Source organism: Cucurbita pepo, chromosome 2 (genome assembly GCF_057944985.1).
Source record: "Cucurbita pepo subsp. pepo isolate OVF chromosome 2, ASM5794498v1, whole genome shotgun sequence".
NCBI lineage: Eukaryota > Viridiplantae > Streptophyta > Magnoliopsida > Cucurbitales > Cucurbitaceae > Cucurbita > Cucurbita pepo.
Genome location: NC_141799.1, coordinates 10,185,692 through 10,199,771, shown reverse-complemented (window position 1 = coordinate 10,199,771; position 14,080 = coordinate 10,185,692). Strand labels below are relative to the sequence as shown.

At 37.3% G+C, this 14,080-nt stretch overlaps 2 protein-coding genes across 2 annotated transcripts; both read right to left on the bottom strand.

The window, feature by feature from the left end:
• Positions 1-20: 20 nt before the first annotated feature.
• Positions 21-2,837, bottom strand: LOC111788820 (large ribosomal subunit protein uL3). Its single transcript, XM_023669352.2, has 6 exons — positions 2,725-2,837; positions 2,104-2,198; positions 1,760-1,870; positions 1,330-1,634; positions 569-978; positions 21-477 (listed from the first exon to the last, which is right to left on the bottom strand). Exons 2-6 carry the CDS (start codon positions 2,186-2,188, stop codon positions 219-221), a joined length of 1,170 nt encoding a protein of 389 aa, XP_023525120.1. The 5' UTR covers positions 2,189-2,198; positions 2,725-2,837; the 3' UTR covers positions 21-218.
• Positions 2,838-5,287: 2,450 nt separating this feature from the next.
• On the bottom strand, positions 5,288-11,515 carry LOC111787831 (cellulose synthase A catalytic subunit 2 [UDP-forming]). The gene is made up of 14 exons (XM_023667890.2): positions 10,819-11,515; positions 10,174-10,369; positions 9,857-10,077; positions 9,664-9,766; positions 9,360-9,537; positions 8,873-9,139; positions 8,436-8,781; positions 8,214-8,351; positions 8,002-8,127; positions 7,713-7,925; positions 7,332-7,599; positions 7,061-7,257; positions 6,626-6,976; positions 5,288-6,524 (listed from the first exon to the last, which is right to left on the bottom strand). The coding sequence occupies exons 1-14, from the start codon at positions 10,897-10,899 to the stop codon at positions 5,940-5,942; spliced, it is 3,270 nt and encodes a 1,089-aa protein (XP_023523658.1). The 5' UTR covers positions 10,900-11,515; the 3' UTR covers positions 5,288-5,939.
• Positions 11,516-14,080: the final 2,565 nt, after the last annotated feature.

Genomic DNA, 14,080 nt, shown 5'->3' with positions numbered 1-14,080 from the left:
CAAGTAGCTAGAAGCTCAAATAACAAGAACAATAATAAATGAAATTTCAACACGGTAGCAAGAGAAATCATGTTCGATTACTAGCAAGCTATAGTTCAAAATTTAAGTTTCAGTAACAAAACACCTCAGCTACTCGAAATCCTTGAACAACAGAAATAAAGAACAAAAATCCACGGACGATATAAATGACCAGAACCAGGATGATAGATATAATAAACTTAGGCCTTGACACGACCATAGAACTTCTGTTTCTCCTGGGTAGTCTGGAAACGTCCATGACCAAACTTGGAGGATGTATCAATGAACTTAAGTTTGATCTCTTCAAGAGCCACACGGGAAGTTTGTTTGAGAAGAGATTGACGAAGGGTAATCACCCTCTTCTTGGGTCCAACACAGCCTCCCTTGATCATCAAGTAGTCACTCTTAACAATACCGTAGTGAGGGAAGCCACCCATAGGAGTAATTTCCTTCTCAGTCCTGTTTCAAACACAGTGCAGCGGATAAGAGACCACATTTTTAGATGGAAGATACAATTTTAAATTAAAATTTGGACTCCACTAGATTTAACCTGTCAAATTCAGTGATAGCGGTATGTGTTTCCTGTCCTGTCTTTCCAACTCTGTAGATCTTTTTGTTCATTTCAGTTCGGTGGTGATATCCATTCTGACCAGCCCTGGCAACAGTGAACGACACTCTAGCAGGATGCCATGCACCGATACAAGCCACCTTCCTAAGACCCCTGTGAGTCTTACGGGGCAAACGGGTAACACCCCAACGAGTGACAACACCTTCATAACCTTTACCCTTGGTCACACCGATAAGGTCAATCATCTCATCCTTCTGGAATACAGCTTCTACTGGAACTTGCTTCTCAAAGAACCCATATGCATAGTCCACCTTCTGAGCAATTGTACCACCATTGACCTGGATCTCCATCATGTGTGCTTTCTTTTGCTTCAATCCCTTCATCTTGGTAATCTACAATACAAGGAATTCCAATTAACATTGATAAATAAGTAGTAATAAACCATAAAACATCACAAAGTACAGTCAGTTGCAATTGATAAATAAAATGAGAACAAAAGGAGCAAACAGGTTCATTTACAAAGGCAAGAGAAATAGTTCATCAATAGTCTGACAATTCAACGGAAATCAGGTGCCCATGAGCAGAACTATTTGAGTTAACCAACAAATTCAAAAACATAAGAATTGATATTTACCAACAATGGAGAAAATAAATGAACATACTGACTCTAAAAATATTGACTTTTTGTTTCATTAACGTACATAAATACAGCATAATAGCTCTTTTCACTTCCATGACATTACCTGAGTATGGGCCAAGACACGGATCACAGATGCATATTTCTTAAGCTTCTCAAGCTTCTCCTGGATGCTCTTCTTTCCCTCATCAGTTTCATATTGCTTCGAGTATTTAGTGAAAGCCTTCTTCTTTGACTTGCACCAGTTCTTATAGAATCTCCTCCTTAATTCCTCACTCAAATGCTGTGCCCATACAGTGCCCAGAGTGCGGAGACCACGTGGGGTCTTCACATATCCAACAACACCAACAATTACCATTGGAGGAGTCTCAATGATGGTCACAGGCTCACATGTTTCCTTCTTGTGAAGTTCTACAGAGTAAATACAGAAAACAAGCACAAAGTAAGACCTTGATGTAACCTTAACACGAGTTAATGAAATTCATGCAAAGAAGGAACTACTCTCAATAGATTAGTAAATTCAAAGCAATACATACTAGATCCTGGCTTCTCGACCTCTCTGACAATGTGTGTCATTCCAGCCTTGTAACCCAAAAAGGCAGTCAACCTGCATGGCTTGCTGGCGTCATCCTTGGGAAAAGCCTTCACTGCAGGTTGGAAAACAAAACACAGTTAACTCAGCTACGGATTACAAAAAGAAAACTGAAACAAAACAACACAAATGTTGAGTAATTCTCAACACAAATGACCGATGAGATATGGAAAAACTAAACAGAACAAAGCGCTAAGGTGTGGTTATATGGCTCATTAGTTGTTCTTACCAAGAGAGACTTATGTTCACTAAGAATGTTATAACCTAGTCAAAACCCAATAATAATACCTTTTCCGCGGTGACGAGCTGCTCTTTTCCTTGGAAGAAATCCAAGGGAGCCGTGCCTTGGATGCTCAAATTTCCTGTGAGACATTCTCTTCTTCCTTCACATAAGAAACAACCATTTAATCAATAATACGAATTATATTTCATCAACGACAAACAATATGTAAAAACCACCGGTTAAAATCCTAAACAAACAGGAACAATTACTTCAAAACAATCCAAAGTAAATTTATTGTAAGCTGAAAACGAAATAGAAGTTAAAACCAGCGCTTAAAATCCAAAGGGTAACAAAATCACCATTTTCAGAAAAAGAAAACAAAAACTTGATAGCACAAAATAATGGAACTATAGATTGTTCAGAAAAGGAACATAGATGAGTCCTAGAAACCTTGACAGAAACAAAATTTGAAAATGGCTAGAAACAAAGAGACGTGTTCTTCACATAAATAAACAAATAACTTCACTCTCACAAAAACCCAGATACGAGAGAATCAGACAACGACATAGAACAAAGTCCAAACTAGTTCAATATAACAAATCTCCGAAGCAAAGACAGTAATTAGGGTTGAAGGAGAGAAACAAAGAGCGAAGAAGAAGGGGAAGAAGGAAGGAAGGAACCCGTACCCCAACTGGTGCTACTCCAACTGCGGCTACTGCAACTGCACTAGGCGGATGAGAAACCCTAGATATTGTAATATATAGATAAACAAAATGTGTGACCAGCCCCACAACTAAGCTTTAAAAAGTTTGTTGGGCCTATTTGGCAAAATAAGCTTTAATGGGCCTAAATGGCGGCCCATTATAAAAGCCCACCCGAACCGTGATTTTAGGGCAGCGCGAATATAAAAGGACTTGACTCGGAGCGTTGTCCGTAGAATTGATATTGTTTTAGGGTTAGGGTTTTTAGAGTTTTGGGTCAATTTTTCTTCCGAGGGAATGATGAGAAATTCTCAGTGCGAGAGCAAAGCAGCTGAATGATTTGGTTGCGATGTGCCTGCACCTATTCCACACGAGATTTCTGACTCTCTTCTCTTTAAACTTTTTAGTTCTTTGTTTTTGTTCTGTTCATGATTTTCTTCTGTGGAATCTGTTTGGATGCTTGGAATCGAGGTGAGAAAATGGCGTTTAAGCTTGAAATTTAGTGCTTGTTTTTGGATTTTTCTGGTAAGAATTCTAGTTTGATTATTGAACTTTTCCAGCATGTGTTTCTCTTCGAATTTGTTTTCGTTAAAGCTTTTCCAGCATTTGTTGGATCTAAACTCGATTTAGATGGCACAATGCCCTGTTAAGAAGAGTTGCACTCTACGAAGAATGAAGAACTTTTTAGGAGCAAAAACTCCTATTTTTTAACATCAAACTTATCGATCTTAGGGAAAGAAATTAGTTTAAGCTAGCAAGGAATCCCAAGCCAAAGTTTGAATTTTATAAAATAGTTATAAATTTTGAATTAGAATCCAACATGAAAAGAAATGAACATTAATTGCCGAGGAAGTTCGTGTTGTTGAACCAACCCTCAATGACACAAATAACAAATATCCTCCTCACTCTAATGTTGTTGACGGACTCGAACACATGAAAGACCCATACTCACATACTATGTTGGAAGCAGTTCTACGAACACGTCAAAGATACATACTCACATAAGTGAACAGTATGAAGCCCATAAGCCCAGAGGGAGAATCCAAATACTATTTCATGTCTCAATTAGAGATATCCACGGTTGAAGATGGGCCACCTATTCTCTTCAAAAAGTAAATAATTCGTTTATTTTGTGGGATTTCTAATGAGAATTTTAGGTTAAATTATGATGGAGAATTGAGGCGATTCCTCCTCAATTTAAAGTATTTATTTTTCAATATAATTTTTATTAAAAATTATTTAAAAAATCATAATAAATTATATAAAACAAATATATATATATATATATTTCTAAAATTTAAATTTTAATATTATATATAATTTTTAACAATTAAATTAAAGTTTAATGTTATAACAGGGTATTTGTCTAATCTAAAATCTAGAGATTTAGTATTAGACTGAGATTCTTGATAGGAATATTTGGTTCTTATATACTTCAAAATTAATTTTGAGATATAGATATGAACAAAGATATCTCAATAATCAACTTGAGTATATCTCAATAATGAACTTGAGTAAACATTGAAAAAAATGTTGTTCAAATTACCTTTTAATATAAACTTAAATTTCAATTTATGTCTTTTTTAGATTTTTGGTGTACGATACTCTAGCATTAGGGTCTATTCATTAATGTATTTTAAGATGATTACATGGAATTCCTATATTGGAAAATATTGTGGAATAAATTGAAGTGGTTAATAGAACATTGAGATCGTGGGGTGAATATTTGTCATTGGTAGAGTTTGCATATATAATAGTAGAGTAATTCACCGTAGTTTCATTGTTTTCCATTTTTAAGTTGTTTATAGATTTAATCTACTAACCCCTCTTGATTTGCTTTCTATTTGGTAGACTTGATCAAATTCATGCATAAAGAGACAAGTAAAGTAGACTTGACAAGTTCATGCATAAAGAGACAAGTAAGGTAGACTTGATCAAGTCCATGCATAAAGAGACAAGGTAGACAATAAAATTTTAAACTTGTTTCAAGCATTAACAAGGGATGGGAGGAACTCGTTTTTCAACTCGATGACTGAATTTGGATACATTTTTACAATGAGTGATCCTCGTCTTAAAGGAAAACAAAGTTACATTCAAGAAACAAAGTTACATTAATCACTATAAAAGGCAGATTTTTTATGAATTAAATTGAGTCGAGACTTTCCCTCTTGAAAATTTGAGCATCATTTCTAACTTTTCAAGCAATTCTTGTGTTATACTCAAACTCATTCCTTATCGAGCATGTAAAGCAAAAGTCAACCAAATATGTGAAACAATTAAAACCTCGAGCTCGAGGGCAAAGTTATCCCACAAAACGACCAACTTGTTCTATAACTATTGTTGAAATATATTACACTTGACCCATTCAATCAAAACTTATTTTATAATCAAGCTTTGATCAAGTTTGTTTTGTTTGAAAGTGGAGGGGTTATTCTTATCTCTTATTGATCAAAATTTTGTATGAGATGTTAATTTTTTAATTGAGGAGTTCCTAATTCAACCAATAATAAAACAAGAAAAGTGGAGAAAGGATGTGCAAGAAAGGATGTGCAAGGAAGTCCTTCATTATTGCATTAAAATGGCAACCAAAATTATTGTGATTACAAGAACGCAGAATTGGAGAGCTTAAAAATGAAACCACAAAGAAAGAACAGAACCCTAAGAGAGATTTACAAACAACAAAGGATACAACAACGACAACAACAATAATCTTCGAGAAAACCAGCAAAAAGGGAACGAAAAGTCCCTTATTGGGAAAGGGATAAAATTTATGATGAACAGGAAGAAGTCCCTTGTTCTTATGTTTATGTGCTCTCTTGGATTTCACAGACACAAAGATATATAAATTACAGTCTCTTCCACACAAAAAAAAAAAAAAAAAAAAAAAAAAAAAAAAAAAAAAAAAAAAAAAAACCCTTGTATAGAACAAAAAAAGAATGAATGACAAAAAAAAGTTTGCAGAGACAACAAATATTTTGATGATGTGTGATATGCGAATCCCCTCCATATCTACAATAATAATCCAGGACAAGCAGGCACCCTTTTGCAACTCATCTTTCTTCACTCCACACTCATACTTCACAATCTCGGCCCCAGTACCAGTACGAGTACCATTACCGTATTCTATTCGACGCATGTTCGAGACCAGTTTATAGTCCCCACGCTCAACCGTTCATTTTCGTGTATGTTTTGGCATTATCTTAGTCGTCACAGTTTAACCCACAGACTTCCAATACAATGCCACCCTTGTCGAGGAACGGGTTGATTCGGACCCATAAAAGTGACAGGATGGATGATAGAAGAATTGACCACACAATGATAATGGTTGGTACCTTGTCTTGCTTCCCCATCAAACCCTTGAGGAATGGATACAGATGGACAATAACCCAGAATGCAAAGAAAAGCTTACCGATGAGCGGACCCCATGAGTCGTAACCATTGTTGATGGCATCTGAAATTCCGACGACTACTCCGATGATGTTTATGATCAATAAGGTCAAGGGAGGGACCAACAACGATGTCCATTTGAAGAGGTAAAGCTCCGAAAACTCCCCATCGTCTCCTCCCTTCGACGTGACCGTGAAATTTGTGTTAACACCAGCCAAAACCTTTAGCAGACCCTGGAAAAGCGCAAAAAGATGGGACGATGCACCACCGATAACCCAGAACTGCTCGTTTCTCCACCAATCGTGAATCCCAACACCTCCCCACTGCATTTCTAGTATACCGGTTGCTGCTATAGATATGAAAAGGGCCATGAAAATGATACTCGCATAGTTGCTTAGCTGCACATCAAACAAAAAAACACGTCTCACTCATGTGAACGAAGAACGAACCCAACAAAAGGAACGAACAATTGAACGCTTTCAAAAACTCAGTATGTTACCTCAGGGACGATAAATTGCCCGGTAAGCAGACAGACAGCGGGCAGGGTACAATAAGCGATCAATGGAATCGATGTCAATGGATAAACAACGGAGTTTATGTACGAGAAACGCTCGAGCCATTTCAAACCACATCCGTATCCGTACCATATTGGGCAGTGCCTGCTTAAAAGAATTTCGACAGATCCAAGAGCCCACCGAAGAACTTGGTGTAGACGATCGGACAAGTTAATAGGAGCTGAACCCTTGAATGCTGGCCTTTTAGGAATGCAATAAACTGATCTCCATCCATGACAATGCATCTTGAAACCTGTTAAAATATCCTCTGTAACAGACCCATAGATCCACCCTACCTGCAATGATACAGGAAATAACAATATTAAAGGCGTGTTCAAAAACCGATACACTTCTCAAGTTCGGGAGAGTTGGCTTCATACCTCTTTACCCCACTCGGATTTATCTTCATAACCACAACTGATTACGTGGATGGCTTCTTTCAACAACGAAGCAGATGTCCCGCCTCCAGGCACGCCACCGTCTTCCATAAGGGTGGAAGCAATGAATGCTGGTGATTGCCCAAACTTCTTCTCAAACTTAACTTGGGGCATCAGTGATGATTTCTCATTATCTATTCCTGCATTGGACCCACATGTTGTGAGCAAAGTTTTTGAAATATGCTCGTGTTCAAGTTTCGAAACGTGTACATACCTTCAATACCTTCCTCGATATTTTCAAGTGCGTGAATCTGCTTCGACGTATCTTTGGTCTTTAACTTCTTTTTATCACTGGTCTTTGGTTTAGTCTTCTTTCTAGTTCCACAGCAACAGCAGCACCATTTTGGCAGACAATTACAAGTCCTTCTTGGTGCTTTCTTCTTGGCAGGGGCATCATACCCATAAAGAGCTTGCCTCCTGAAGACACACCCAGTTCCGACATAAATCGGCCCTTGAATGCCATCTAATCCTTTCATGTTGATCTGAAATCGCGTTCATAACGTAAGAGAGCTTAGCATTTCATTGGTTGTTATGATGGGGGATAGAATATCTTCTCGAGAATATACGAGTCCAAGAATATGTAATGTTTACTTACATCGAAGAATACAACGTTGCGATTTGAGTATCGATCGTGCCTATCAATCCCATCAAATCTTTGTGGAAACTGCACATAGCATATTCTTTTTCCAGAAATTGGGTCCATCATGAAGCACATAGCTTCTCTAAGTGCCTTGCTGTTGTTGATGTAGTGATCACAATCGACATTCAAAATGTATGGAGCGTTGGAGATGATTGCCGAGACACGCACCTTGAAGAACCAAATGGTATGTATTAGTAAATGGTGAATGAATGTTATATACAGAGAGATAGAGACAGATATAAACCAGAGCATTCATGGCACCGGCTTTCTTGTGGTGATCGAATCCCGGCCTCTTCTCACGAGATACATATACAAGACGAGGTAATTCATTTCCCTCCAAGTCACGAACCCCGTTTTGACCAAGAAATACCTGCAGAAGATAATTACAGAAATTGCTTACAAAACAATACGCCGAGTATGTATAATGGCTGATCGGATCAAGAAACATCCTCTTACCTGAATCATTCCAGGATGATCCCTGACGTTGTTCCCGGGCCATGGAGTTCCATCCTGCATTGTCCATCCATCTTCGGGAACTTTTTGAGCCATGGCAACAAGCCCATTGATTCGAACTTTAAATTCTTCATAGTCCCTCTGCATAAAGCCATGTCGAACTTAAGGTCCAGAAACTATTTCAATACTAAGTCAATCATGCACGCATTTGTAAAATTTTCAAACCTTCATTGCACGTCGTTCCCTGACGAACGTCGGATCAACTTTGTTTTTCAGATAGTCGACCTTCTGGGCAAAATACCACTCTGGGGCTCGAGGTTCGATATTGAACTTCTTGCAGAAAGGAACCCATTTTCTTGCAAACTCAGAAGTTTCCGAAAGGGCTTCAAAAGTAAGCATGGCAGCACCATCATCTGAAACGTAGCATGAAACCTTGTCTACCGGATAATCGACAGCAAGGATAGACAGGACGGTGTTCGCTGTGATGAGAGGAGGCTCCTTCAATGGATCCACCGTACTGACGTAAATGTCTATAGAAGCCAACTCAGATGGCTTGCCATCTTTTTCATATCTGAACCAACATGTAACAAAAGAAAACTAAGATATGGGAGAGAAAGGGAAGGGGAGATCGAGGACGGAGCAGAAGGAGACAGGGGATGTACCTTAACGATAAACGATCAAGGTAAGTTTCTCGGACAATGGGGCACCATTTCGGAAACTGATCCAATATCCATGATGCAGCAAACCATATCTCACATATTACTGATGTTAACCACAGACCATACGCCTCGTAGACAGGGTGGAGGATACGATAGTGGAAAAAGAGGCAAAGGATGACAATACGAAGTACAATTATCATTCTGTATGGATTTATCTTGCTCGAGGAGATAGGCAGTTTTCGAGAAAGTGGTTGCCTCCCTTCATCCATCCTACACAAACAATATTAAAAAATCCATAAGCTAAAGCAAACTATTTCGATGACATTATGCCTTAAGTAGTAGCTAGAGTTCCAAATTGCGAACCCTTATAATGGCACGTTTAGCAATGACTAAAAACTATACTTCAGCAGATATTCGAATCAATTATACTTCAGCAGATAGACATACACATCTTAAAATATATATATATAAGCCTAAGAAAGGGACATACATAGGCAAATCTGTATCGTCGAACTCGTCGTCGCCTTTTCCACCTCCACCTTCATGCTTAATTACTTGAAGCCTTTCATTTTGTTTCTTCCGCCAGTCCTCCATTCGTTCCTTCCACGCAACAGTTCCATATCCATACACAGCTAAATCCTTTTTCGGATCCATAGGCCTTGGATTGGCTGCAACATCACGGTTTAAATATCAGTCACTACAAAGTAAACATAAACATACCCAGAAGAAACAATGATAGATGCTAGATTCACTCCTAACAGACTTCATTACGCGTAAGAATTCACCGAGCTTACCGGACATGGGTGAATCAGTGAATGGCACTGGATGGACCTTTTTCCCACGGCTAATAAAAGGAGGAATAATTAGAGCGTGCTTATCGGAGGAAATTCCAGCATCCTTCAGATCAAATAGCACAATCAAAGATTAATAAAATTTAAAGAGAACGAAAATGGTTGATGGTATAACTGTAAAGAAGAAGAGATTCACCTCTTGGCCATAGGTGAGGAGAGGGATATCAGTCGGAACGGATGAGTCGAGGTCGGAACCCGTATTTCCATAACCATTAGCATGAGAACCACGACCGACAGCGAGGTGAGGATAGAGCATTGCCTCAGATAAACTGTTGGGATCCTTGTTTGCAATGTCAAACTCATTCTCAAGATCATCAATATCATCTTCTTCTTCATCGCCTTCAACCCGAGGACTACCTGGAATTGAATCAATATAAATTCTTTGTAAGTCAAAAGAATGAAGTATCATCAATGGACTTTAACTTATATTCGTTCGTTCGATCGTTCGTTCACCTTTGAGACGCTTGTATCTAGTTTTGCACTGAGGACAAGCTTGATTGCCCTCTCTTCTTTCATATTCATAGCAAGGTCTACAAACTGGAAAGGCACATTCATTACACGCAACAAATGGCTCTCCATCAACGGTGACTTCTACCTCATCCCCACAGATCTGACAAATTTGCCCGCTCAACTCTTTCACAGATGTCACCTGCAACCCAAAAAAAATTAAAGGGATTTACAAGAACAACTTTCTTCCACAAACTAGACTGGTTACTCATTTAACTGACTTGAGAAGGATCTATGAGAAATCAGCACAAAATAAGAATCAAAACTTCATAACTCGGATGCATTGACTAGCTCTGAAATCTATAAACTTAGACAAGATCTGTTCTATGAAGCTGAATTTCCCTAGAACGTAGACACCAAATAATCAAAGAAAATATGTAATAGAAGATTGAAACTTCAGATGATAAAGGGTATCAAAGAAAAATGTTCATCACCCACAATCTGCAATTGAAACATCAAGATCCACACTGGGATTATGAACAAGATGAGGGGCATAAAAAGGAGAGATTCAGAGGCAAAAGAAGCGAGAAACATCACAAATTGAGTGGAAAATGCAGCATTTTGAGTAGAAATCAAAAGAAAATGACTTACTCTTGCAACCTCATCAGCATTGATTAGAACGAACTCATTTCTGTTGTGAGAACCAGCAATGAGTCGGCCTTTGGTATCCATTAGAGTTGAAATCAAAAGAAAAGAATGAAAGAACTCAGAATCTTAAAGAAACCCTTCAAGTTCTATCATCACTCTCACAACAAAATCCCCAAACTTCAACAGAGTTTGAAGTTTCAACTCAGTTTCTCAAGCACCCATTTGCATAGCCATCAAAAACCCAAATGGAAAAAAGGAATAAGAACAAGAAGTAGACCCCTAAACAGGTGTTTATGAGAGAAGAAGAGAGTGAGAAAGAGGTGGGGGGGGTTTAGATATACAAGAAATAAAGGGAATAAAAATAATGAATTGAAGAAAAATAGAAAGTCCATAAAAATTTGAAAGAAAAAGGTAAAGAAATTGGATGTTTGTGCAATGAATGATTCTTTTCTTGTGAGACCCAGTATCGTCCCAGCTGGAGTCTGTGCATTACATAGTGGATTCTCGATCTGTGACAAACACTCCAAGTTTTACACACAGAATCCCCAGTTACAGAGATTATCTAATTGGGGGTTTCTTAAAACCACAATTTCAACGCGTAAATCACTAAACGACGATACCCAAAAACAAACCCATCAATCCTCTTCATTAAAAAAATACACTCTCCACCAATCCAATTATCAGCAACCCCTTTGGGATGGGACCCAGATCTGCCGTTGCCGGCGGCGGACAAGCGGCGCCGTCGTGGGTTTTGCCTGTTCCGGCCGAAAACAGTACCGATTTGGGGTAAAACTTAATACAAAATTAGAGAGAGTGGAGAAAAAATTCGAGATGATTGAGAGTTCGGGGGGGCAGAGTAGGGCAAGGGTCACGTGGGGGCACGTGCGACGAGTCTGCCGACGGTCGTGCGATATATCGCGAGATTTTGAATCTTTAAACTGACTGGACTTAAATGGAATAGATGGGATGTCCCTACTGCTGCCACTTTCCTGCGAAATGACATAAATACCCTTCTCTTTTTAACGTTTATATTCTTTTTATTTTATTTTATTTTTCGTTTTGTCGGTCGACTCTTTTTTTATTTTGTTTTATTTTATTTTTAATGTTAAAACAAAATTAAGAATTGGAAATATAATTTAAATGAATATAGGATGTTCTTTATTAGCTCAAATATTTAATTCTTTTTTAACCCCTTTTTCTATTTTTTACTATTTTGTCTCTTCGTTCTTAATTAATTCTTCATATTTTAAACCAAAATCTAAATTCTTTTCACATTTTTATCCTTTTACCGTATAACAAAATATGAAACTAGAAACGGTAGTATAATTCTATCGGTTCGAGCCTAGGTCTATCGGTGGGTCGTCTTATAAGTCATTCTCACAAACAAAAAAGACTAACCGCACCTTGGGATCCATAAGTGAGTTAGCTTCGCCTTACCTCCTTTGCCAAGTTTGGTCTTTCCCTAATCATGTATGGAATGAATTTCCTATGGGTTAAACGATTGGGTTAACCTTTCTCGGGTCAGTTTGTTCATGTAACAACGGTTAAAACAAATAGAATGATAAAATAAAACAAAATCACTTAATTAATTAATTAATTAATTAAATAAACATTTGACTTCTCATCTTTACACCGACCTCTCATTACCCCTTCCCAATGCCTCGACCAACCCTTTCTCAAACCTAGTAAGTTGTATTAGTAATTACTGCAAAAAAAAAAACAAAAAAAAGTTTTAAATTTTTCGATAGGAGAGATGTCAATAAGCATTGTATTTGTTAGTTGTATTTATATTTGGAGAAACATTAAATCTAAATTGAAAATTAAAAAATTTATTAAATACTTAATAAAATTTAATAATCTACTTCAAATCGGGAATGAATTATTAGGCTAATTATAAATATGAATCTAATTTTCTAGACTAATCAATAATTATACGAAACCAATTACACATGATCTCTAATTTCAATAATTTTAAATACGAAACAATAGACCGATTTGGAAAAGAAAAAAAAAAGATAGAGTATATATATCAAAATATTTATTTATCCTCAATAATTAGACTACAAGGTGGCTAATTATTGCTGTCATTTTTTTTTAATTAATGTCATCGAGACGATGGATATGAGATTGAATTGAAACTTGATGAGTAAATTCAGGCCGGTACAAAGAATAGTTAGTAATTCCAGCCTAGACAAACTAAGTAAGTTGAACGTGTCAAACGATATGCCTTGTGATGTGATGTGACATGACGTGATTTTATGAATGTGCCATTATATAATATGCCAACTGATATGATGGTATTAATGAAATGTTATGTATAAAATATCACGATGTACAATGATATGTTGTATTAAGCCATATATGAAATGTTTTGAAATAAAGGAAAAAAAACTACACGGCACAACTCAATGTCATGATTTGAAAGTTATAATAGGAATGGAATGATTTATGAAAGTTTATTTATACATATTAATGAGTGATATGTGATGAAAGAACCGGAGTTGTCTTGCATGATTTGTTACGCCACCATGAAAATATGAGACTTCATATATATTTGTATGTTCACGTGCATCAAGGTACTTCCCTTTTATGATGAGTACGAACACGTACACTATGAGACAGAAATGATCATCGTGCTTAGCATAGTGCAACAATAGTCGTTGTTACCTCCAGGTGTTCAGCTGCAGCCTAGAGGAGTTAAGCCGATCAGTAGCCCAGGCTTGTACGTGTGGGTCGTGTGTAAATAAGTATTACACATTCAATTTGTCTCGATTGGAAAGCCACGTAAGAGAAGACGATTTTAAATGATAGGTCCCATTATTCTGCATGTGTTTTCATTCCGCAATACTATAATGGGGTCACTTACTTATTATTTTTTAAAAATACTCAAGTCTTATACGAAATTGTAATGGTTATCTTTTAAGCCGTTTCCAACGTCTCATTTTCCGATACCTCTCGGTGATTGTGGTTCAACGATACAATTCTTTTACCTGCTCAAAAGCATTTGATATCATCTAAGTAGAGGCTTCTGCACTCAACCTTGTAGCACGATTTTTGTCAAACAGGTGGAAATGTTAGTATAGTGCACTAGAATAATAATTTAGGTATGAATTTGCAATCTTACATACACATGAATTGAACACCTCCTTATCCGTCTCGATCATTAGAACTCTTCGTTCCAGACAAATCTATTACATGTTAGTCGAAGCATCTCAACAATTGTTGCGTACTGTTTCTCGAGACTCTTAACTTTGCAGTCTATAGT